Genomic DNA, 20125 nt, shown 5'->3' on the forward strand with positions numbered 1-20125 from the left:
AAATGCAAATTCAGGGCTGGGGATGTGGCTCAAGCGGTAGCGCGCTCGCCTGGCATGCGTGCGGCCCGGGTTCGATCCTCAGCACCACATACCAACAAAGATGTTGTGTCCGCCGAGAACTAAAAAATAAATATTAAGAATTCTCTCTCTCTCTCTCCCCTCTCTCACTCTCTCTTTTAAAAAAAAAAAAAATGCAAATTCACACGTGGCTGGCTCTGCACTTCTACCGTCCAGTCCACTCCAGAGCTTTCTGGGCAGCTGTGTCTTTCTGTGTTCTAGAAAAGGACAGGTGAGGTCTGCCTGCTCCAGGGCTCTGGACTTTCCCAGTCCAAGCAGCACCAGGCGGCTCTGCTCATCAGCCCAGGACGCCGGCACCAGCCAGGCTCCTTGGATGCGGGACCAAAGGCAGAAGGCCAAGCCCTAGAACCCCCTAGGCAAGAGTCCAGAAGCTTCTCAGAGCCACAGGCCCAGTCAGCTCCCCTCCCTGCCACAGAACTTGCTATTTGATTTCTATCTTAAGGTGGTTGGGAAAAACACTAGAACATTCCAGATGGCCAGGCTCTTCTCACACCTTTAGGACACAGACCAACAAACTTCTGTACAAGGCCCAACAGTATTTTCATCTTGTGGGCCAGAAGGCCTGCTGCCTCGAGTCACAAGCCGCTTAATGGCAGGCTGCTGAGAAACACCTGCAGAATGTGGGGGACTCAGCTCAGGATGGCTGTGCCGTCCCCAGGCAAAGCAATCCTCAGGACCACCAAACGGTCTGTCCAGAGGCTGATCCTTCCTTGCGTAGTGCATGACCATCCTGGGCCCTGTCCTCATCCACCTCAGCCACGGACAACAAGTGAGCAGGTGCCATAAGGTTTTGGTAAAACTTTATTAACACTGAAATCTGAATCTCACCTCACTTTCCTTTCAAATTTCTAACCAAGTAAAAAAATTGCAAAAGCCGTCCTCAGCTCAAGAGACCTGTGAGAAGAGACCAGGGCCAGATTGGCCTGCAGATGGTCATTTGCCAGCATTCACTCTGGAACCAACTGCTACAGAGCCATGCCCGCCCTGCCACCTGCTACTCACTCCAGAACATTCTCTGGACTCTGTTTCCTGGCCATCTAAGCTCTGATCCAAACTGCCAAGAGCTTCCCGAGAACTTCATCCTCATGGTAACCCTCAGCGCCACCTAGGAGGCAGGCTCTGGCTGTCTGGAACCCTAATCCCTAGGCAGGGTGGGAAGGGCACTCACCCTCCTGGAGGGCAGGGTATGAAGCCAGGGTCTTGGGGCTCTGGAAGGAGACAGAAGAAGGGCAGTGCTGAGTCCCCCTGCTTGACTCCAGGCTGCAGAGGACACCTGGAGGGTGGAGCAGGCACTACCTGGACACCGGCAGGTGGCTCTTCGGGTGTGACCAAAGGAGAGGTCTCCAGCCAGGGCTCAGGGGAACTGCTGGAGCTCCTTCTACCACCTTGCTCGGCAGAGGCTCCCTCTGCCCATTCCGGGGGCTCCGACTCTTCATCTGCATCCTCAGGGGGCTGCAACAGGGGATGGGCAGGCTCTGGAGGCTCCTGGGGACCAGGTTTAGAAGGCGAGTGCCCCTCACCCTGCAGAAGGCTCAGAAGATCATCCCGACCAGCCTCAGCAGACAAGAGGCCGTGGGCGTCAGTCGTGTCGTGGGGGTCCAGGCCCTGGCCAGTGGCAATGTGCAGAGGGCAGGGTGCGCTGTCTGGGGGCAGGCCCATCAGGTCTCCGGGCAGAGCCTCAAGCTGCTGCACCAGGCCCTGAACGCTTGACCCCTCGAGGTCCACCGGACTCAGGCTGCCGAGGGCCTCAGGCACCGCGTCCCACTGACTCTCAGTGCTGAGGTCCTCCGAGGGCACCAGCGTGTCCTTGGGCTTCTCCCAGTCCATGGCTGGAGGCTCTGAGCGCGGCCGGGGGGCGTCAGGAAGTCCGCGGCTGGCTCAGGCTCCGGCCGGCGTCCCCATGCGGATCCGAGGCACCCGGGCCTGGGGCTTGCTGGGCGCCCGCTCCTCCCGGGGCTGCTCCCGCCGCGCGCCGCGGGGTCCTCGCTGCGCCTGCAAGGGCCGCGCCCCCACTCACCGACCAGCCAGCCGAGGCTCGGCGGCCGCCCCACGCCAGCGGCTGCCCAGTGCTGCCCACAGCCGGGGAGACGCCGGCCGCGGGACCCCGCGCCTCCCCGGACCCGTGGACTCGGACCCCGGCGCCCGCCCCGCTCACCTGCCGACCCCAGGCAGAGCCCGCCCGCGCGGCCCCCAGGTCCCCGCGCCCGCCGGGGCATGCCCCGACGGCCCTGCCGGCCGCCGCTCGTCGACTCACGGCCCGGACGCCCGCTCCTCCGTCCCCGGGCGCCCCGCCCACTGGGCATGCGTGGCCTCCCGAGGCCTGCTGGGAAACGTAGTCCTCCAAGCCCCTGTCGCCACACGGGGGCGCGAGAGCTGCGACGGGTGTAGAGTCACGAGTTCGAGTCCCGACCCTCCAGTCTCTCAGAGGGAGCCCAGGCTGGCCCTTTCTCCGCAAAATGAGATTACTGCGTGCCTCTTACGGCTGGGATGGCTCGTGGGCAAGAAGGGGCCGGGAATACTGAAGAGGAGTGGGTCTGGTCGAAGACGCACTTCCGGCTGGGCTCCGAGTGGGCGGGGCGAGTGGCCTCCGGGCCTCGGAACTCGGCCTGCCGAGCGGGACCGCGGTGCCCAGGCCTAGCGGCGGGTAAGGATTTCGCAGGAGGTCCAGAATATTCCCGGGATGAGGTGAGGTATCTTAAGTAAATAAGTATCTGCACAAGGGCAAGAAGTTAGTGAAATGCCGCTGAATATCACGTCACGCGAGAACTGGGACCGTCCCCAAAGTCACGGTGGGCAGAAGCTTGCCCGCGGCCGGCAAGACCACACTTCCCAGGAGTCCCCGCGGCCGGCGGGCCCACGTCTCCCGGAAACGGGCCGCGCCAGCGTTCGACCTACGTCATGGCGGCCAGACGCCTCTTCGGGGCTACTCGGGCCTGGGCCGGCTGGGGGACCCGGGAGGTCCTGGACTCTTGGTCCTGTCCTGGAAGACTCTGGGTTCGGAATTACGCCAAGAAACCGAGTGAGCCGGGGTATTAGGGATCAAGATAGGGACGGTGGACACGCGGGGAATTGGTGGCGCGCAGGCGCCAGTTGGGGAGGTGGGTCTAGAGTTTCTGCGCAGGTGCCGAGACAGAGCACAGGCTGTGTGCGCAGCCGCCGGCCGAAACCTCGCCGCCGTTGGCAGGGTGTGCGTTCAGCCGCGGACGCGTTTCAGTGCGCAGGCGCGGGAGAGTGGGGCTGGTCTCGGGAGGCGGGGGCGAGGGTTCTCCTCTGATTTCTGCTTCCAAGCGGCTGTGAGCCTTGGCACGAGCCGCCTCCGGGAGTCGGAGAAAGATATGTGGCCCGTCTAAGTACGAAGTTCCCTGTTGTGTAGTTATTAAGTTGTACCTGGATACAGCCTTGCCTGATCTCCGTCAAGGAGGAAGCAGGCCAGTGTTAGGGCTAGAGACACGCGCGGCCAGTGGAGGACGGGATCACAGCCGGACCCCGAGGGGGGATGAGGCCACGCTCGGCTCGCCTAGCCGGGTCCCCGCGATGGCGGACGTAGGCGAGCCCCAGGGCCTTGGAGGGGGAGCTGGGCCGGCCTGACTCCCCCCTGCTCCCCAGTCGCCAAGGGCGCCAAGGGCGGGAAGGGCAGTGTGGTCAGCGAGGCCCTGAAGGACCCGGAAGTGTGCACCGACCCCGTGCGGCTGACCACGCACGCCATGGGCGTCAACATCTACAAGGCGGGCCAGGACGTGGCCCTGAAGCCGGACGCCGAGTACCCCGAGTGGTGAGTGGGTGGTGGTGGAGGGGTCACGCCCGGCGACTGGCCCAGACCTGAGCCCCGCCCCGCCCCGCCCCCAGGCTGTTCCAGGTGAACGTGGGCTCCCCCAAGAAGCTGGAGGAGCTGGACCCCGAGACGCGGGAGTACTGGCGGCTGCTGCGGAAGCTCAACATCTGGCGCCACAACCGGCTGAGCAAGGGCAGGAAGCTGTAGTGAGCGGCCAGGCGGCGGGACCTTCCCTCCCCTTCCCCAGGCCTCAGTGGGCTGCTGCAGTGCCTGGCCTTGTCCAGAGGCCTCGGCCCCAAACCTAGGAAGGGAGGGAGGCTGTCCTCACGAAGCCTCTGCCAGGGCCTCAAACCTGCCCGGAGTGTTGGGAGCTGGAGAGAGCCTTTGAGCTTCAGGAACTGAAAAGCCCAGGTGCAGGTGTCGGGCTTCAGGCAGGGCTGGATTCAGGTGCTTCAAGATACAGACCTGTGTCTTGTCTGTCCCTGGATCTCTACCCGCCTAGCCTCAGGTCTCCTGGCCAGCACCCCCGACACACACACACTCAGCAGGTGGAGCTGGGCGAGGGGACTGCTCAGGGCAGTCAGTTGAGCTCAAAGGCCTGGTTCTCCCTCCCACCTGGCCCTCCTCAGCTGTGTCACGAGCCTGGTGGGCAGCCCGGGGGGAGCCCGGTCCCTGCATCCTCTCGCCCAGCCCAGCTGTGAGGACGGCCTAGGAGCAAGACCCCAGCCCACCAGATTGGAGGAGGGCAGGGGGGTGTCTAGTGACGGGCAGCAGGGGCCTCTCGGAGGACTCTGCCCCACACAGGTCCACTGATGGCCCAGGCCTGCCCCCTCCAGGTCCCTCTGGCTACAGACTGGACCCTGCAAGAGACCTCTAATTCTGCCCAGTCCCAGGGAAATGAGAGTCCTCGTCCTCTCAGCAGGCTCTGCAGAAGGTGACCAGGCACCTGCTCCCTGGCTGGTCACAGGTGCAAACATCCGTTCCTTCCTGATTCTCAGGTTGTACCTGCCCTGCCCGCCCTGCCTGGTCACCTCCCTTAACCTCTTCATCTTCTGCTCCAGCCACAGGGACCCTTTGCTGAGCCTGTAAGACACCAGGCTTTTTCTGCCCCAGGGCCTTTGCACAGCTCTGCCCTCTGCCTAGAGTGCTCTTCTCCCAGATAACTCCCCAGCTGCTCCTGCCACCTCTCCAGGTCCCCCCATTAAAGTTGCCGCACAACTAGTCGCCTGGTCTTTCTCACCAGCACTCACCGCCATCTCACATTCCATGTTTTGGTGCAGTTGTGTTTTTAATATTTTGCATCTGCCTCCCGCTGTCTCCAGCCTGGGACAGGTGGTGTGTCTGGAGGTGGCTGGGTGGTGGAGGGCAGGGCTAGACGGAGGGGTGAGGGGTGGAGGGTGGGGAGGGCGTGCAGGTGCTCTGGGTGTCGACCTGGGCCTGTGGCCTCTTCTCCCCCTGCGCCCAGCCCCCCCCGGGTGCACCTCCACGGCGCCTCGCCCTGATCTGGGAGGTCGGAGGGCCGTCCAGGTGTGGGCCAGGGGCTGTGGGGACGTCTGCTTTGCCCATCCCCGGGGTGGAGGGAGCAGGAGCTGAGAGCAGCACCCAGCGCTGCCACCCTTGCTTGTGTGTGTCCCTGAGCCGCTCTGGAGGGCACTGCCCCCACCAGCTCCAGCCCTGCTGGCTGTGCTGCCTCAGAAAACTGGCCGCCCGTCTCTGGGCCTCCTCCCTCAAGGGGCTGAGGGCGGAGCCTGTCTCCCAGGACTGGTGGCAGGAGGGCTACCGGCAGGCGCAGGGTAAAGGTGACAGGAGGCTGCTGCTGTTTGTCACTTCTGGGGCCCTGTGGGGGAAGGGCTGGGCGGCCACTTCAGGAACCTGGCGCCCAGCACCATGCCCACCCGACACGTGGGCTGAGGGGCAGGGCAGGGCCCCTGCCTGGGCCTGCAGGTCCTCAGGTCTCCCTGCTGGGTGTCACCTGGCTGTGGGGTGGGGAGGGTGGGGGCACAGGGCAGGGTTCCCAGCAGCCCATCGAGGTCTTGCTCCCGGAGACGGCTTGGTCTGACTGGCTGCTGTCACCAGGCCCGTGTCAGGCTGGTGGCCAGGCTCTGTCCAGGGCCTGCGCGTGCTCCTTGGCCAGCAGCCGCAGGGACGCCTCCTCCAGGGCGAAGCCGTCCGCCAAGGTAGGAGGGAAGGCGTGTGGCCCCAGGGAGGCCTGCAGCCCCAGGGAGGCCTGCAGCCCTGGGGCTGAGCCCAGGACGCGGGGGAGGCCTGGCCCCGCCTGGGGGCCAGGGCCCAGCCAGGGCTCCAGGGGCAGCGGCAGGGCCGGGGGACGGGCAAGTGGCAGTGTGGGGGCCTCTGGGAGCCTCGGGGCTGCCACCGCTCCTGAGCCTGACTCCAGGCGCTCCTGGCGGCGCCACTTGGCCCTGCGGTTCTGGAACCAGACCTGGGGAGTGGGGGGGTGCTGCTGCGACCTCGGCCTCCCCCTCCCCAGGCCCCTGAGGGCCGCCCGCGCCGCCTGTGGCTCTGCTGTGCTGCTCCGAGATTGTGGGTCGAGGGGTCCCTGCCTCCGGCGTGGGCCCGGCCTCCTCCCTGGGCACTCAGGCCTCTGGGGCTCCCTGCCTCCCTCCCGCCCACTCCACCAGGAAGCCCCAGGCCGGGTTGGGGCCTCACCTGCACGCGCACCTCGGGCAGGTGCACCTTGGCCGCCAGCTCCTCGCGGCTGTACACGTCTGGGTAGTGGGAGGCCTCGAAGGCCCGCTCCAGCTGGTGCAGCTGGTACGTGGTGAAGGTCGTGCGGCTCCTGCGGTGCTTCTTCTTGGGGGCCTCCTCGCCCGGCCCCAGGCCCCCACCCTCAGGCCCCGGCCCCTCTCCCAGGCTCAGGAACATGGCTTCTCACCTGGCCCGGAGGACAGCAGGACAGAGTGTGGTGAGACAGTGGGAGGAACTGTCCCTGGGAAGGCAGGGGAGCCCACCTGCGCCTCAGCCTCTGCCCCGCACCCCGTCTTTCTGGGGTCACCTCCCGCCCTCCTGTCCCCACTGCTGCAGCGTCTGCTCCTGCCGCTCCTCTCCGTCCCCTCTCCCGGGCTCTGTCCCTGACTCTGTGTGGGAGGACCCCGGGGTGTGTCCCTCAGGCCTGGGTCCTCCACCTGTGCCACCTGCCCAGGCTGGCTGCCCTCCACCAGCCGGCGGCCCGGCGTCTGCTGAGCCCAGGGGAGGGAGGATTAGTCGGAGCCGATTAATTGAGGCGCCCCCCCCCCCGCCCGCGGGTGCCGTGTCCCCAGCCTCCAGGGAGGCAGCACCGGGCCGGGCTCCCAGGCTCGCCTCCACCCCGCCCCGTGGGACGTCCAGGCCCCTCCGGCCTCAGCTTCCCTGGCTGTGAAATGGGGCCTCAGGGAGGAGCAAGCAGACAGCGCACAGCAGAGGCCCAGCGGGGCCCCGGGGGCGGGCGCTGCGGCCATCGACGGGGGCCAGCAGGGCAGCTGGCAGACTCAGGGTCAGATGACGGAAGCGAGGCCAGGGCTGTCTAGGGGTCCTCTGGATGCTGGCCAGGGAGCAGGAGGGGCCATCCTGGTTGGGCCTTGAGGTCTGCGGGGGTCACTCTTCCCGTGCTCACTGCGCGTGCAACGAGCTTGTAGGGAGCACTCAGTGTGTCCCGGGTGCGCCACGCAGGTGGCATCCGGTGGGCAGCCGGCAGCCGGCCAGCAAAAACGAGGCGTCCAGCTTTGGAGCCTCGAGAAGCTCCCCCGGGGCCACTTCAGGGAAGAGGCCGGGGGTGTGGGGTGGTGAGGGGCTCGCTCTGGGGACAGTCTGCAGCGAGGAGGGCGCTGGGGTCTGGGGGCGGTTGTACAGCAGAGGGCTCAGAGGTCCACGTGGGCAAGCTGGGGCCAGGAGGAAGCAGGCACAGCCCGGGGGAGAGGCCGGAGGCCCTGGGGAGAGGCCGGAGGCCCTGGGGTGAGGCCGGAGGCCCTGGGGAGAGGCCGGAGGCCCTGGGGAGAGGCCGGAGGCCCTGGGGAGAGGCCGGAGGCCCTGGGGTGAGGCCGGCTGGAAGGGGCAGGAGGAGCCGAGGGCGTTTCTGGGGCAGCACATTTGGGAAGAGCTGGACGTTGGGTGCCTGGCGGCCTGGACTCGGGGCCGTGGGGGCACACGAGAGGCTGATGGAATGCAGTGAGGGGGATGGCTCCAAGTGGGGCCAGAGACCCCTCTGGGAGGGAGCGGGACGCAGCAGACGGAAGAAGGGCCTCGCAGGGACACAGCATGGCCACAACCAGCATGGCCACTGCCCCCAGCCCGGCTGTAGAGGCAGAGGCTCGCGGTTCGGGAGGGCGTGGGGGGCAGGAGGCCTGAGCGGGCTGCCCAGCAGTCAGCTGCAGTGGGCACAAGAGGGCCCCGCCCGCCCGCACCTCCCACCCAGGGATCCGCTGCTCTCAGGCCCAGGGGCGCCCAGAGGGCCTGCGGGGACCGTGGGTGGAGCGCTCCAGACGCTGTCAGCTTAGAGGGCGGATTAGGGGCAGGCAGCAAGGGACAGGAGGCTCCCCAGCTGGCCAGCGGCTCCCAGCCTCCTGCCCTCCCGTTCCCAGGAGGAGCTGCTAAACCCCGCGGGCACTGGTGGCCAGAGTGGACAGGCTTCAGGAGCCATGCAGGAGGTCAGCCTGGCCTTGGGACAGCTGCGTGGGACTCCACTGGGGTCAGCACTGGGAGGCGGCTGGGGTCCAGGGGCCCCAGGGTTGTGTCCCCAGGAGTTCTTGTGCCCATTGCGCCCCCACAGCGAGGCTTGCGCACCTAGCCCGGCCGTGGACTTGCTGGCCAGGGCCGGTCAGCCTCCGCCTCCCGTCCAGCGCTCTCCTGCAGCAACTGAAGCCCGCCTGAGGGCCACAGCCTGGCCTGCCTCCTCGGTGCCGGTCACTGGCCGACTGTGGAAGTCAGCAGGGAGCCACCGAGGACACCTGCTGTGTGCCCGCCCTGGGGTCCCGCCCCGTGCTCCCTGCCGCTCCCTCCAGGGTCCTCACGCCCCCGGGAAAGAGCCTGGCCAGGCAGAGGGGACAGCTGGCCCGTCTGCCCAGGACTTCGAGTGTGAGCGCTGAAGTCCCACCTAGAGAAGTCCCTGTCCCGGTCACAGATGGGTGTGGCAAGGAGGGGTGGTGTGGCCAACTGTCCCCAGGTGTGTGCCCAGGCACCGGCTCGAGTGCTAGGCCCTGGACATCCGGCCTGCTTTTGTCCCAGGGCAGTGTGGCACTGGGGCTGTGGGGTGCCCTGTGCCTGGGAGGGCCTGCCCAGTGATGGGGGGCGGGGCAAGTGGCAGGACGGTGGCCACCGTGACGGGGGAGCACAGCTGGGGGACGCAGGAAGCTGGCCCTGGAGGCAGGGGCTGGGCCGGCTCGGCTCTGCGCCCGGGGGAGCAGCCCGCCCCATGGGCCTCGCTGTCCGGTGCTGACCGGCTTCCTGGCCCAAGCTCCCGCAGCACTGGGGCGCCCGGGGGGACGCAGAGGAGGGTGGGCTTCCCAGGACCTCCCAGAGGGGGTGAGGCCACAGCAGAGCCCTCTCCTTGGGGGGGCCACTGGGGACAGTGGCAGGGGACAGTGGCAGGGGGCAGCGGCTGGGGACAGGAGGCATAGACCCTGAGGGACAGTAGCCTTCTCCGAGGGGCCGTGGAGCTGGGGCTGTCCTGGTCACTGAGTGCTCCACCCGTGGGGACACCTGTGATGGACCCAACCTGGAGCCCCTGGGCACTGTCCCCATGGAGCTCTGCGGGGGCCAGCTGGAGGCGTCCTGACTGGCAGTGAAGGGGCCCCATGTGCACCGTCAGGTGCTGCAGTGACAATCTCTGGGTCCAGTCCCTGGACCACCATCGGGGGACAGCGGCAGCCAGGGAAGTCCACGGGGTCCCCGGCACGGACCCCTAGGAGGTGCCAGTCACAGACACACGAACACCCACAGGCCTTGGAGCTGGTCTTTATAGAGGCCGTGGTCCTCTGCTGCCAGGTCCCAGTGTCCACGCTGCCCGGCCCATGCTGGCCCTACCCTGGGGCCAGGAGGGCCGCTGGTGGCCTGGCCTTCCCTGGGCCTGGCCGGTCCCCGCCCCGGGCTCCCTGCTGCTCTCTTGGTCCTCTGGGGCCCATGGCCCTGCCCGGTGGGGTCACGGCTCCTGGCTTCGGGGCGGAGTGGACACGTCGGCGTCCTGTGCCCCCACGGTGGCCGAGGTGCCCAGACTGCGTAGCTCCCGGGTCAGCTTCTCTGCCACCTTGCGGAAGGGTGGCCGGCGGGAGGGCTCTGCCTCCCAGCAGCTGCCCATGAGGGCGTGCACGGGCCCAGGGCAGCCCTCGGGGGGCTCCATGCGGTAGCCCTTCTCCACGGCCTCCGACACCTCCTTCAGCGACTGGGGACAAGGGGCACGTGAGCGCGGGCAGGGCAGGGCCGCCCTGCCCCATCCTCGGGAGGCCCTGCTCACCATCTTGGGGTATGGAGCCCGTCCGTATGAGAAGACCTCCCACAGCAGCACCCCAAAACTCCAGACGTCCGACTTGCTGGAGAACTTCTGTGGGGCCCAAGAGAGGATGAGTGGGGCCCAGGGCTCCTGCGGCCTCCCCTTCCTCCAGGAAGCCCTCCAGGGCTGGCCCCTCCTGTAGGGTCCCCCCATCCAGGTGAGCCCTGTTACCCTTCCCCTCAGAGAAAAGCCCATGCCCACTTCGGAGATGGGGAAACTGAGGCAGAGGGCAGACTAAAAGGAAAGACCATGGGCCTCCGGCTCGCTGAAGAGGCAGGGCCATCCCCTCGGAGGTTCAGAGAGGCCTTATGCCGTGCCAGGGTCGCACAGCAGAGCTGAGACGCCATGCCTACTTTGTGGGACTCTGAAACTCCCAGTTCTGAAGGGGGCTCACCCCATGTTTGAGAGCCTCAGGCGCTGTCCACTTGACAGGCAGCCGGCTTGAGTCCAGCCCCTTCCGCTCAGCTTTGGCCAGGCCGAAGTCACTGACCTTGGCCACCAGGTCCTCAGAGACCAGGATGTTGCGGGCGGCCAGGTCTCGGTGCACCAGCTTCTTGCTCTCCAGGTACTCCATGCCCTCTGCCACATGCCTGGGAGGGGCGCCCAGAGCCTTAGAACGGGCCCACCCTCCCTGCCTCAGCTTCCCCTGCAACAGGGACCACCTCCCCACCAGGAGCCCCACACACAGCGAGAACTGCAGGAGCTGGGCGTTGTTCACCAGGGCCCGGCCGCGGGTGCGCAGGAAGTTCACCAGGTTGCCCTGCGGGTGGAGAGAGGTCGGCTCCGGGCTGCGCGGCCCCGCCCCTGCGCCCGCCCGGGCTCCGCACCTTGCTCACGTGCTCCATGACGATGTAGAGCCCCTGGTGCAGGATCACGCCCAGGAGCCGCACCAGGTTCTTGTGCTGCAGCTTCCTGCGGGGGAGCGTGAGAGCCGTGGACCCGCCCCGCGCCCGCCCCCTCCCGCCCCAGCCCGGGACTCACGTCATGACCGCGGTCTCGTCCAGGAAGGCCTGGGCTGTCACGTCGCACTTGATGTTCTTCACGGCCACCTTCTGCCCCAGGTACTCGCCCTGCAGGACAGCTGGGCGTGGTGGGCACAGAGATCAGGAGGCCACCAGTGATGGGAACAGGCAGGCCCACGCCCCCGGTCCCCGGGCACCCAACACAGCTGCAGGGGCCAGCCCCGTGGCCCTGCAGGCTGCAGATCAAGGCCAGAGACCCCCGGAGCAGGGGCGCGGGCTGCACCCCCAGCCAAAGCTGGTCCTCTGGGCTCACGGCAGGCGACGGTCACCTGCACTCAGCATGCTCTCGGGGCTCCAAGGGTGGGGCTCGGTAGTGGGACAGTGTCCACCTGGCCACAAAGCCAGCAATGTCCCACTCTGGCCCTGACAGAGGAGGTGGAGACCCTGCCCTCCGCCAGGACGACTCCGGGCAGCGGCATCCTGCCCAGAGGCCGCACTGGAGCTGAGGGCCCGGGAGCGGAGCTACCGCGTGGCAGAGGGAAACAGGCCGGCGGTAAGCGCACCTGTCCTGGGAGGCGGGGACGGGACTCCCAAGCCTCCACCCCACCCGCCCACCTCCAGCTCCGCCCTCACCTCCAAACTCTCCCTCTCCGATCTGCGCCCCCAGCGTCAGGTGCTGCAGGTCCAGGAGCCAGCCGGCTGCAGGGGAAGGCCAGGTCAGGGGTGGCACGGCCCCTCCCATGGGGTCCACCTGGCACCCCGCGGGGACACTCGCTCCTGCAGCCCCCTTCCTGGCAGTGCCCACAGATGTGGCCACGACTCCCCTGGCTCAGGACCAGTGACCTAAGCTGGGTGCTCCCCTCAGACCCGCACCCCAGCTCGGCCCTGGGGACTCCCTGTGGGGCCCAGAGGCAGTGCCAGGAAACCCCTCCGCCTCAGGGTCTCAGAGGCTGGGGCCACCCTTTCTGTCCTTCCAAATGCCCCACAGGCGTCCCTTCACCCTCCTTCACCTCTGACCACCAGGAACACACAGAGCAAAACACACAATAAACATGGAGACCCATGAAGGTTCTGGAACCTTCCAGGACCCTGGCCTCCACGGGCTCCTCTGCTCTGCACCCTGCCCGAGGCGGGGTCTGAAGCCATCTGTTCCTCCTCCAGCCCCCCAAGCTCCAAGTCCGTGTGGTCCCCACCCAGTGCCATGCTTAGCCTGGGAAAGTCCAGTGCTTCCAAGGGCACACTGGCCACTCGGGCACCAGGCTGGAGGGTGGCCAGAGCTGTGGAAGGACCCGGCCTCAGAGTGTGCAGGCGGGCTGGACCAAGCTAAGGCCCAGGTTTCCGGCTCAGGTGACATGGTGGGTGACAGGGACACGGCATGAGCTCAATGTGGGGCTAACCTGTGTCTGTGGTAATCCCTGCCTGGGCCACCCAAGTGCCTTCCGTTCCATAGTGCTTGGCACCAGGACGCGCCAGGAGGTGTGTGCAGCCCGCGTCCTGCTGCCCAGGCTAAAGAAGGGCCAGGCAGGCCTGTGCCCACCTACCCTTGGCCAGCTCCTCCTCCGCGGACCGGGTGCCCTGCTTCCTCTTGGGCCTCACCAACTTCGTGCAGATGGCACCCTTGTCCTTGCTGTAGTGCTGCAGAAATGGCAGGGGTGGCCTTGAGCCTGGCCCTGTGCCCACCCCTTCAGGTGGTCTCTGGGTGGGGTGGGCCGGAGCTAGGGGGCCAGAGGGGTTCAGGTGGCATGGCAAAGTTGGCAGGTTTCATGAGAACCAGAAAAGATGCAGGGTGGATTCTGGGGGCCCTGGATTGACGCCAGTTTGGAGGTCCCTGGGGCTCCCCAGAGAAGCCACCTGGTCCTCAGAGGTACAACCAGGGTGACTCGGCCCCCTGGTGGTCCTTGGGGACCAGCCCTCCATCTTTGCACTGAGGAGAATCCCACCCTGGAGCTCACACCTGCCCGTCTGCCAGGGACGCGAGGAGGCCCTGGAGCCTCCTAGGGACCTGCCCCTGCACCTCTGTATTGGGGATGATGCACTTTGGAGGTCCCTTGTCTGCCCAGCTGCCAAGACCTGGAGGGAGCCGCGGGGTCCCTCTGTGCCCTCTGGGGCCCAGTCCTGATCCCCCAGGGCACCTCCACCATGTCCATGAGATTGCAGAAGCAGACGGCCTCATCGATGGTGAGGTGCCCGTCGCGGTGCAGCACGCGGTAGTGGATGACGTCGCGGCCGAAGCTCACGCACAGCACGTAGTCGCCGGGGTGCCGCGCCGACTCGCGCACCAGGAACAGCCCGTCCTCGGGGGGCTGCAGCTGCTGCACCGCCTCCTGGCCCGAGATCTTCCCGTGGAACCACCTGCGGCGGGCGGGCGTCCAGCACAGCTGGGGCCCAGCTGGCCTGCGCCCCGCCCCGGGCCCGCCCAGCGCCCGCCACCCACGCCCACTCACGGCATGAGGCTGAGCTTGGGGTCCGCCGACAGGGCCTCGCGCTCCCGCAGCGCGCCGGCCGCCAGCAGCCCCTCCTGGCCGCTGGCGTGGTGCTTGGCTCGGTACCAGCTCTTGTTCTGCGGGGGAGGGGCGGGGTGGGCGCCTGGTCCTGGGGCGTCCCCAGCCCCGCGCGCGCAGGTCCCCCGCCGCACTCACCTCGCAGGCCTCCAGGATGGTGACCACGTCGCCCTTGCGGAAGGCCAGCTCCCCCGGCTTGGGGCGCGTGTGCTCGCACTTGGTGATGCACTGAGTGCCCGGGGCCCAGCGCCTCTGGGTGGGAGCGGGAGCGGGCGGAAGAACGTGAGGGCGCCGTGGGGAGGGGGGGGGGAGGGAGGACAGGAGGGGAAGGAGATGGAAACTGGGAGGGACAGGGAGATGAGGGACTCAAAATCGAAGCAGCCAGGAGAAGCAGAGGAGAGGGCAAGAGGGCTGAGAAACGTTGGAGTCACAGAGGGGACCCTGGACGGAAGGCAGGGAAGGCGCTGGAGCGAGGGTCGAGGCTGTGGGCCTCCTGCAGGGGTGTGGACGGAGCTGAGGAATGGCTGGGGACAGAGCACAGGCGCTGGGATACTCACGGTCGGCATCCTGACTGTGATGGGTGGGGGGTGCCAGGCCCCCAAAAGGCGAGAGCTCACCTGGGGAGGGGGCAGAGTCAAGCTCCAAGTCCCGATTCCGGGTAGGCTTGGGCCCCAGGGTCCAGTCCCTGTCACTTGCAGTCCAGGCCAGGTGGGGCGCAGCCGGGAGGCACAGATGGCCTCTCAAGGCATCCCGGGTCAGACCCAGGCACGGCCCCTCGGTCCCCTCTGGGGAAGTGATCTTTACCCGGGGAGGCTCCTTAGTCGAGTCACAGCCATACAATGCCAGCCTGGAGACCATGGAGGTTCGTCCTGCCATTTCCCCCAGAGGGAAACCGAGGCCGGGAAAGGCGGAGAGCAGTGGTCACAGGCAGTATGGGAGGACCGCCTGGCTCAGGCCAGCAGCCAGCACAACGTGTAGGGAGCTTGGTGCCACCTGACCGCGCCTACTCCTTCCTCTTTTCTGGCAGTGGGCAGGGGCAGGGAGGGGAACGGGGATGAGTCAAGGTCATTACCAAGAACCTTTGACCCTGAGGTGGAGCTGGGCCAGAGGAGGCTGTGCAGCCCTGCTGGAGGAGCAGGGTCCCCTGCCCCAGCCCTGGACAGACACGCCAAAGTCCCTCATGGCCATTAGGCTGGAGGTCCCTCCTGCCTCTCCCACGTCCCCTGCTGCAGGTGGCCGAGCTTTAGGGAGGTTGAGATGTGGGATCCCAGCTCCTCGGGCCTGTCCCCCACAAGCTCTGCAGCCCCGGGACTGGCCAGCACACTCGTGGGCTACACACAAGCACTAGAGCCCAAGGACTTCTTCCGGGGACCAGGGCGCCGGCGTACCGGCAAAGGCGCCGGTCCACCTAGAGACAGGTGCGCACCCTCGCGCACGCGTGTGGATACGCGGACAGACACTCGCCACCCGGAGCTGTGCACCTGTCCCCCGCCCCCAACTCACACACACAACCAACACCTGGGCGCCAGACGCTGGGCCACCCGGGCGCGCAGAGCCCCACGCAGGGCCGTGCACACGCATCCTGGCCACACGCGCACAGCCCTCCACGTGGACGCGCCGATACGCACCCGGGCTCGTAGCTGCGCACGCCGCACCCAGAGACATGCCCCGCCGCGCCCGCCGGGATCGGCTGCCCACCCCCGCCCCAGCCGCGGACGCGCCTCGCGCCGGGACGCGCGCACCCGCGCGCACCCCGGCCCCTCCTGTGCAGCCCGGGGGGGGGCCCCTTCCAGTGCCCGCGGGGTCCCCACCCGCCGCGGGGTCCCTCCTGCCCATCCCCGCGGACGCGCTCACCTGCTCAGGGGGCGCCCCCGGGCTGCGCCCTGCGCCCGCCCCCAGGAGGGCCCCCGCAAGCCGGCTGCGCACCCCGGGGCGGATCGGGTACCACAACTTGGAGCAAGTTATTCGGTTTCCTCATTTTTAGGGGGGAAGGACGGCCAGGGAGTGGGGGTAGCGGGAGGCGCCGCGGCCTGGGAGCCCCCGCGGGTCCTAGCGCCGGCCGCACTGCGGTCTGCTCGCGCGCCGCCGCCGCCGCCGCCGGCCCCTCCCCGCCGCGCCCTCCAGGCCCCCTGCGCCTCCCGCGCGGTCGGGGCGGGGTCCCGGGGCGCACTTGGGGTCCACGACGAGTCCTGACCTGGCGCCCAAGAGCACGCGCCGTCACCCACCCCGGGAAGTGGAGTCGCAGAGCGGGGAGCAGGGGCTGCACGCACGCGTGCACGCGCGCTCAGGGGTTGGGGAATCATGAGCTGCCCATCTGGGGAGGTAAGCAAGCCGCAGAGCCCCAGGACCCAGGGACGCTTCCCACCCTGCTGTTTCAGCTCCCTCGGCCTCACTTAAGCACCCTCCGCCCAGGGCTGTTAGTGCGTGGCGCCAGAAAACACGAACAAAAGCAAAAGCAGTAAAAATTTCCACCAGCTCCATAACGTCACCATCATGGGCAACCCGCGGGGGAAATTGGGGCGACCAAAGACAACACCTGGGAGCCTCTTGGCGGCCACAGAAGGACCTGCGGAGGCGGGAGGGGCGCTGCCTCCCTCCTCTGGCCACCCCTGCAGGCAGGCTGAGCCGCCACCTCCCAGTACAGTTTGCCCTCCTCTGGTGGCCACTGCCCTGGGCCTGGGGGCAGCCCACAGCTCAGGGTTTCTGAGCTCACAGACCCCGTGTCCAGGCACCCAGTGCTCAGGTCTGATCTCATTACCCCGCGAGTCAGGGTCTGGCTCAGAGCCCAGGAAGGAGAAGGCAGAGCACCCGCTGGGGTCCTCCAGGTGCGAAGGCCACTCCCCGCCAGTGGCCTCATGCGAGATTTCACAGAATCTGTCCAAGGGGTCCTTGTGGACAGACCCCCCCCTAGGCAAGAGAGGACGTGGTGGGCAGAGGGGCCAGGGACAGCCCTCTGGTGGCCTTGAACTGTCGGCAGTGGTGTCTGCAGAGGGGCCTCCATGAGGGGCCGGGGTCCACAGCTCAGCACCCGTAGCTCCCAGAGCTGCTGTGGGAGGCCCAGGGTAGGGCTCCTGGGAAGGGCTGGGGACCCTGCAGCTGCCATCCTAGGGACAGGGGCCAAGAGCGCCCTACGTGACAACCCCCATCTCTTGCCTGAAATAGAGCTGTCAGTAACCGCAGCGGAAGCCCACTGTGCCGGGAAGTCCCACCAGCCCGCCGCGACCTGCTCTGCCCGCCTGGCTCCAGGCTCGCGCTGTTTGAGGGCTGCGAGAGACGTCCTCGGCCCCCACTGTGACCGTCTCCTGGACACACCAGGGACATGGGAGGAGGGTGGGCAGGGACAACTCAGCAGCCTCTGTGTTGGAGAAGCACCAACGGTCCCCCCAGGACCCCAGGGTCCCTGTCCCATCCTGAGGGAGGGATCAGAGGAACCAAGTGTGGCACAGGGCCCCGCTGGGCCTGACTCGGACCCATCACACTCCTGCTTTATCCGGGTCAGAACCACAGAACCGGTTGCTTCAGCAGGGAGGGGGCTCCAGAACCCACTCTCTAGCGGGGCTGGAAGGGTGGGGGGCTGCACACCCCACAGGCCTCCTGGTCCCTGCTCCCCAGCTCCCGCCCTGCGCATCCTGTCCTGGGTGACAGCCTGTGGGCCCCAGCGGCCAGCTGGGGGCAGGCAGGGCCGGTGGACGCCATCCCAGGCTGCGTGGGGAGGGCCCCGGGATTCTGGTCTTCTCCACTGGACTTGGAGGAGCCCCCGTCAGTGGACACAGGAGCAGGAGCCGCCTGGCAGGCCCTTTGCCGGAGGCATCGGTGGGGCCAGGGCTGGCAGCTGGGACGGAACTGACCTTCTAGATGCTGGAATGAGAAGTGGACCCGCACTGGGCCAGGCTGGGGCTCGGGGGCAGAGTTGCCCAGCACACGTGAGGCCTGGGTGCGTTCCCAGCACCACCTACAAATAAACAAGTAAGATGAGGGTTGTGTCCATCTGGGACGAAAAAATCGAAAATAATTAAAGGCATTGTGTCCAACCACAACTTAGAAATAAATATCAAAACAGTGGATCTCTACTGAGAGCCAGTTCAGGTGGTGTCAGGGACTCAGACTGCTGCCGTCTTGTCATTGTGAATTTTTTTGGTACGGGAGATTGAACCCGGGAGCTGCACCACAGCTCTTTTTACCTTTTATCTTGAGGCTGGATCTTGCTTAGTTGTCCAGGCTGGCCTTGAACTTCCCATCTTCCTGCCTCAGCCTCCAGAGATGTTGGGATGACAGGAGAGCAAGACCGCACCAAATTTCCACCTCTTTTTTTTTTTTTTTTAGAGAGAGAGATAACTTTTTAATATTTGTTTTTTAGTTTTCGGTGGACACAACATCTTTTTTTGTATGTGGTGCTGAGGATCGAACCCAGTGCCCTGCACATGCCAGGGGAGCATGCTACCTCTTGAGCCACATCCCCAGCCCCAAACTCTCATCCCACCTCTTGAGCTAATATAGCTGCTCAAGTTCCAGCCATTGAAACTACATTCCAGTCAATAGGAAGCAGGAAGGGGCAGAGAAGGGGGTACTTCCTCCCTTTTAAGGACTCCTCCTTGAAAATCCCAGATCTGTTGATTGAGCCCAGCTGGCGGAGAAAGGGAAGTTGGGAAATGTAGTCTTTACACAGAGGCCAAGGAGGAGGGAGGAAGGAGCTCTGGCCTTCTCCTTCCCGAGCCCTGAGGCTGTGCAGTCCCCGAGGGCCAGTCCCGAGGGCAGCCCCTGGGACATCCCGACGCGGGGAATGAGCCTGGGGCCCCAGTGAGGCGGGCGCCGAGTGCCCAGTTTGAAGATGGGAAGCCGAGGCTGGGGGTGCTCTTGACAGGAGGCAGGGGGTGGCTGGGACACACACCAGCCGCCGCGGAGCAGGGACCGGCTGCCCCAGTTAGCAGCCCTTTAAATTTAGCTCCCGCCAGGGGACTGGGGCCTTGGCGCTCTCCAGGAAAAGTGCCCCCCGGCCGGCGGCCCCCTGGGAGGCCGGGCCCCCTCGGGGGTCTCGGTGGGGAGGCTGCTGTCCACCAGGAGCCCGTCCTCCTCACGGCGGGGACAGAGTGGACGCGAGGTTCCCGCCAGCCGAGGGTGGGGACAGGAGCCGCTGCCTCTGCCCACTGCCCCCCGCGGCCCCTCAGCCCCTCCGGGTCCCTCAGCCTCTGCTCCCGCCTCCCTGTGCCTCTGCAGCCCCCGACACCCAGCCCCAGGGCCTGGGCACGTGCTTTCCGCCTCCCCCGCGTCCCCATGTCCCCGCGTCCCCAGGACTGCTTCTCAGGAGAGACGATTTCTGCTCTTGGTCATTCCCAATGTCCACCTTCCCCCAAAGACCCTCCGTGCCCCTTGGCACCCTCTGCTGTCCAGGCCAGAATGGCCCTCCTGGGCTGTCCCCCGCACGGGAGGCGTGCACCTGGACGAGCGTCCTGGGCTTCTGTGTCCAGGCCCTCGGGAAGGGTGCCCGGGACCCTCAGTGGGAAGGCGGAGGAGGAAGCGCAGGAGAGGCCCGTGGGCGAGGCCCTGTCCAGGCTGCTGTCTGGCCCCCAGCCTGTCCCCGAGCCCCAGCCTCCACGGCGATCGGCAGGCTCTGCACAGGCCCCGCGGCCTCTGGGGTGGGCCCTGTTTCCGGGGAGGAAGCCACCGGCGGCCAGCCCGGGGCCGCGGGCCAACACGACCGTGGGCGTGGACGTTTGGATCCAGGTGGTCTCCGCGCGTCCTCGTCCTGGTCCTCGCCTCCTTCCCTTCCCCGCGTGGGACGCTGGGGCTGCCGAGGCCCCAGGGCAGCACCCGCTGCCCGCGTGTCCCTGCCATGTCCCTAGGTCGCCAAGGAGAGTCTCTCGGTGGATCGGCCGGGCGCCGTCCCCGTTCCTGGAGGTCAGCATCTAGCTCTCGGGGACACTCTGCTTCCTGGGGTCACCTGCCACCCTCCTGGGCACGTGTTTTTGTGCTTCTTCTGTCCCCTGTGGGCAGCCCCCCCCCGGCCTGCACTCGGGGGCCGGGTCTGCCGACGGGCTCTCCCTGGAGTTAGCCTGCGCCTGGGTTGTGTGGGGCTGACTGCCTCTGGCCTCCCTGGCAGAATGACATTCTGCAGCTGGACTCCTGGCCCCTGGCTTCTGAGCGCCCAGGAGCTGACCGCTGGGCTGTGACCGCCATTCCCTGGGCCCAGCCTCCACTGGGCTGTGACCGCAGTTCCCTGGGCCCAGCCTCCAGGCGTCTCGGTCGGCTCCTTTGTTTGGGGAACGTGTGACCTTTCAGGTCCAGGTTTTCCCGAAGGTGACAGTGTCCAGAGAGCAGGTCCCAGCCAAGGGGACGG

The 20125-nt window shown here is 66.9% G+C and overlaps 5 protein-coding genes across 18 annotated transcripts in view; 1 reads left to right on the forward strand and 4 right to left on the reverse strand.

Annotated features, from left to right (window-relative positions):
• Apba3 (amyloid beta precursor protein binding family A member 3) overlaps window positions 1–2473 on the reverse strand; it is a 6404-nt gene extending 3931 nt beyond the window's left edge. Inside the window, exons 1-3 of one of the 3 annotated variants that reach the window (XM_078033592.1) lie at window positions 2333–2473; window positions 1375–2070; window positions 1247–1286 (exon numbers count right to left, since the gene is read on the reverse strand). In XM_078033592.1, the coding sequence (XP_077889718.1) occupies window positions 1247–1286; window positions 1375–1905 (571 nt within the window). In that variant the 5' untranslated portion in view covers window positions 1906–2070; window positions 2333–2473. Of the gene's footprint in view, window positions 1–1246; window positions 1287–1374; window positions 2071–2233 lie in introns of all 3 variants that reach the window. The other 2 variants (XM_078033589.1, XM_078033584.1) reach the window with 2 other exon arrangements.
• A 40-nt stretch (window positions 2474–2513) lies between these two features.
• On the forward strand, window positions 2514–5071 carry Mrpl54 (mitochondrial ribosomal protein L54). 2 transcript variants are annotated; one of them, XM_078033695.1, is made up of 3 exons: window positions 2514–2722; window positions 3685–3850; window positions 3925–5071. In XM_078033695.1, the coding sequence occupies exons 1-3, from the start codon at window positions 2566–2568 to the stop codon at window positions 4055–4057; spliced, it is 456 nt and encodes a 151-aa protein (XP_077889821.1). In that variant the 5' UTR covers window positions 2514–2565; the 3' UTR covers window positions 4058–5071. The 2 variants fall into 2 exon arrangements, with proteins under 2 accessions (XP_077889821.1, XP_005332267.2); XM_005332210.3 differs by lacking the exon at window positions 2514–2722 and adding an exon at window positions 2777–3097.
• A 48-nt stretch (window positions 5072–5119) lies between these two features.
• Rax2 (retina and anterior neural fold homeobox 2) lies at window positions 5120–7092 on the reverse strand. 3 transcript variants are annotated; one of them, XM_021730887.3, is made up of 3 exons: window positions 6994–7092; window positions 6518–6743; window positions 5120–6290 (listed from the first exon to the last, which is right to left on the reverse strand). In XM_021730887.3, exons 2-3 carry the CDS (start codon window positions 6731–6733, stop codon window positions 5934–5936), a joined length of 573 nt encoding a protein of 190 aa, XP_021586562.2. In that variant the 5' UTR covers window positions 6734–6743; window positions 6994–7092; the 3' UTR covers window positions 5120–5933. The 3 variants fall into 3 exon arrangements, with proteins under 3 accessions (XP_021586562.2, XP_040147071.2, XP_005332088.2); XM_040291137.2 differs by having other exon boundaries at window positions 6530–7069; XM_005332031.4 differs by having other exon boundaries at window positions 6518–7067.
• A 2688-nt stretch (window positions 7093–9780) lies between these two features.
• Window positions 9781–17663, reverse strand: Matk (megakaryocyte-associated tyrosine kinase). 9 transcript variants are annotated; one of them, XM_078033613.1, is made up of 14 exons: window positions 15646–15876; window positions 14596–14811; window positions 14349–14408; window positions 13930–14043; window positions 13735–13850; window positions 13423–13642; window positions 12832–12925; window positions 11924–11989; window positions 11310–11409; window positions 11165–11240; window positions 11015–11088; window positions 10723–10918; window positions 10293–10379; window positions 9781–10220 (listed from the first exon to the last, which is right to left on the reverse strand). In XM_078033613.1, the coding sequence occupies exons 2-14, from the start codon at window positions 14665–14667 to the stop codon at window positions 9981–9983; spliced, it is 1515 nt and encodes a 504-aa protein (XP_077889739.1). In that variant the 5' UTR covers window positions 14668–14811; window positions 15646–15876; the 3' UTR covers window positions 9781–9980. The 9 variants fall into 9 exon arrangements, with proteins under 9 accessions (XP_077889739.1, XP_077889727.1, XP_077889759.1 ...); XM_078033601.1 differs by having other exon boundaries at window positions 11156–11240; window positions 15646–15874; XM_078033633.1 differs by lacking the exons at window positions 14596–14811; window positions 15646–15876 and adding an exon at window positions 17640–17663 and having other exon boundaries at window positions 11156–11240.
• A 331-nt stretch (window positions 17664–17994) lies between these two features.
• Window positions 17995–20125, reverse strand: part of Zfr2 (zinc finger RNA binding protein 2) — a 44357-nt gene continuing 42226 nt past the window's right edge. Inside the window, exon 18 of the mRNA XM_078033503.1 lies at window positions 17995–18095. Coding sequence (XP_077889629.1) covers window positions 18039–18095 — 57 coding nt within the window. The 3' untranslated portion in view covers window positions 17995–18038. The remainder of the gene's footprint in view (window positions 18096–20125) is intronic.

Source organism: Ictidomys tridecemlineatus, chromosome 2 (assembly GCF_052094955.1).
Source record: "Ictidomys tridecemlineatus isolate mIctTri1 chromosome 2, mIctTri1.hap1, whole genome shotgun sequence".
Taxonomy (NCBI): domain Eukaryota; kingdom Metazoa; phylum Chordata; class Mammalia; order Rodentia; family Sciuridae; genus Ictidomys; species Ictidomys tridecemlineatus.

Bases quoted from the DNA above. Each gene is read 5' to 3' on its own strand.
- Mrpl54 (XM_078033695.1), top strand. From the start codon at position 2,566: ATGGCTCGTGGGCAAGAAGGGGCCGGGAATACTGAAGAGGAGTGGGTC. The intron at 2,723-3,684 runs GTAAGGATTTCG...CCTGCTCCCCAG, and splicing joins GTGCCCAGGCCTAGCGGCGG to TCGCCAAGGGCGCCAAGGGC. The intron at 3,851-3,924 runs GTGAGTGGGTGG...CCCCGCCCCCAG, and splicing joins GACGCCGAGTACCCCGAGTG to GCTGTTCCAGGTGAACGTGG.
- Rax2 (XM_021730887.3), bottom strand. From the start codon at position 6,733: ATGTTCCTGAGCCTGGGAGAGGGGCCGGGGCCTGAGGGTGGGGGCCTG. The intron at 6,291-6,517 runs GTGAGGCCCCAA...CCCACTCCCCAG, and splicing joins TGCCCGAGGTGCGCGTGCAG to GTCTGGTTCCAGAACCGCAG.
- Matk (XM_078033601.1), bottom strand. From the start codon at position 14,667: ATGGCAGGACGAACCTCCATGGTCTCCAGGCTGGCATTGTATGGCTGT. The intron at 13,643-13,734 runs GTGAGTGGGCGT...CGCCCGCCGCAG, and splicing joins CCCAAGCTCAGCCTCATGCC to GTGGTTCCACGGGAAGATCT. The intron at 10,919-11,014 runs GTGTGTGGGGCT...CGCCCCTCCCAG, and splicing joins CAGCTCCTGCAGTTCTCGCT to GCATGTGGCAGAGGGCATGG.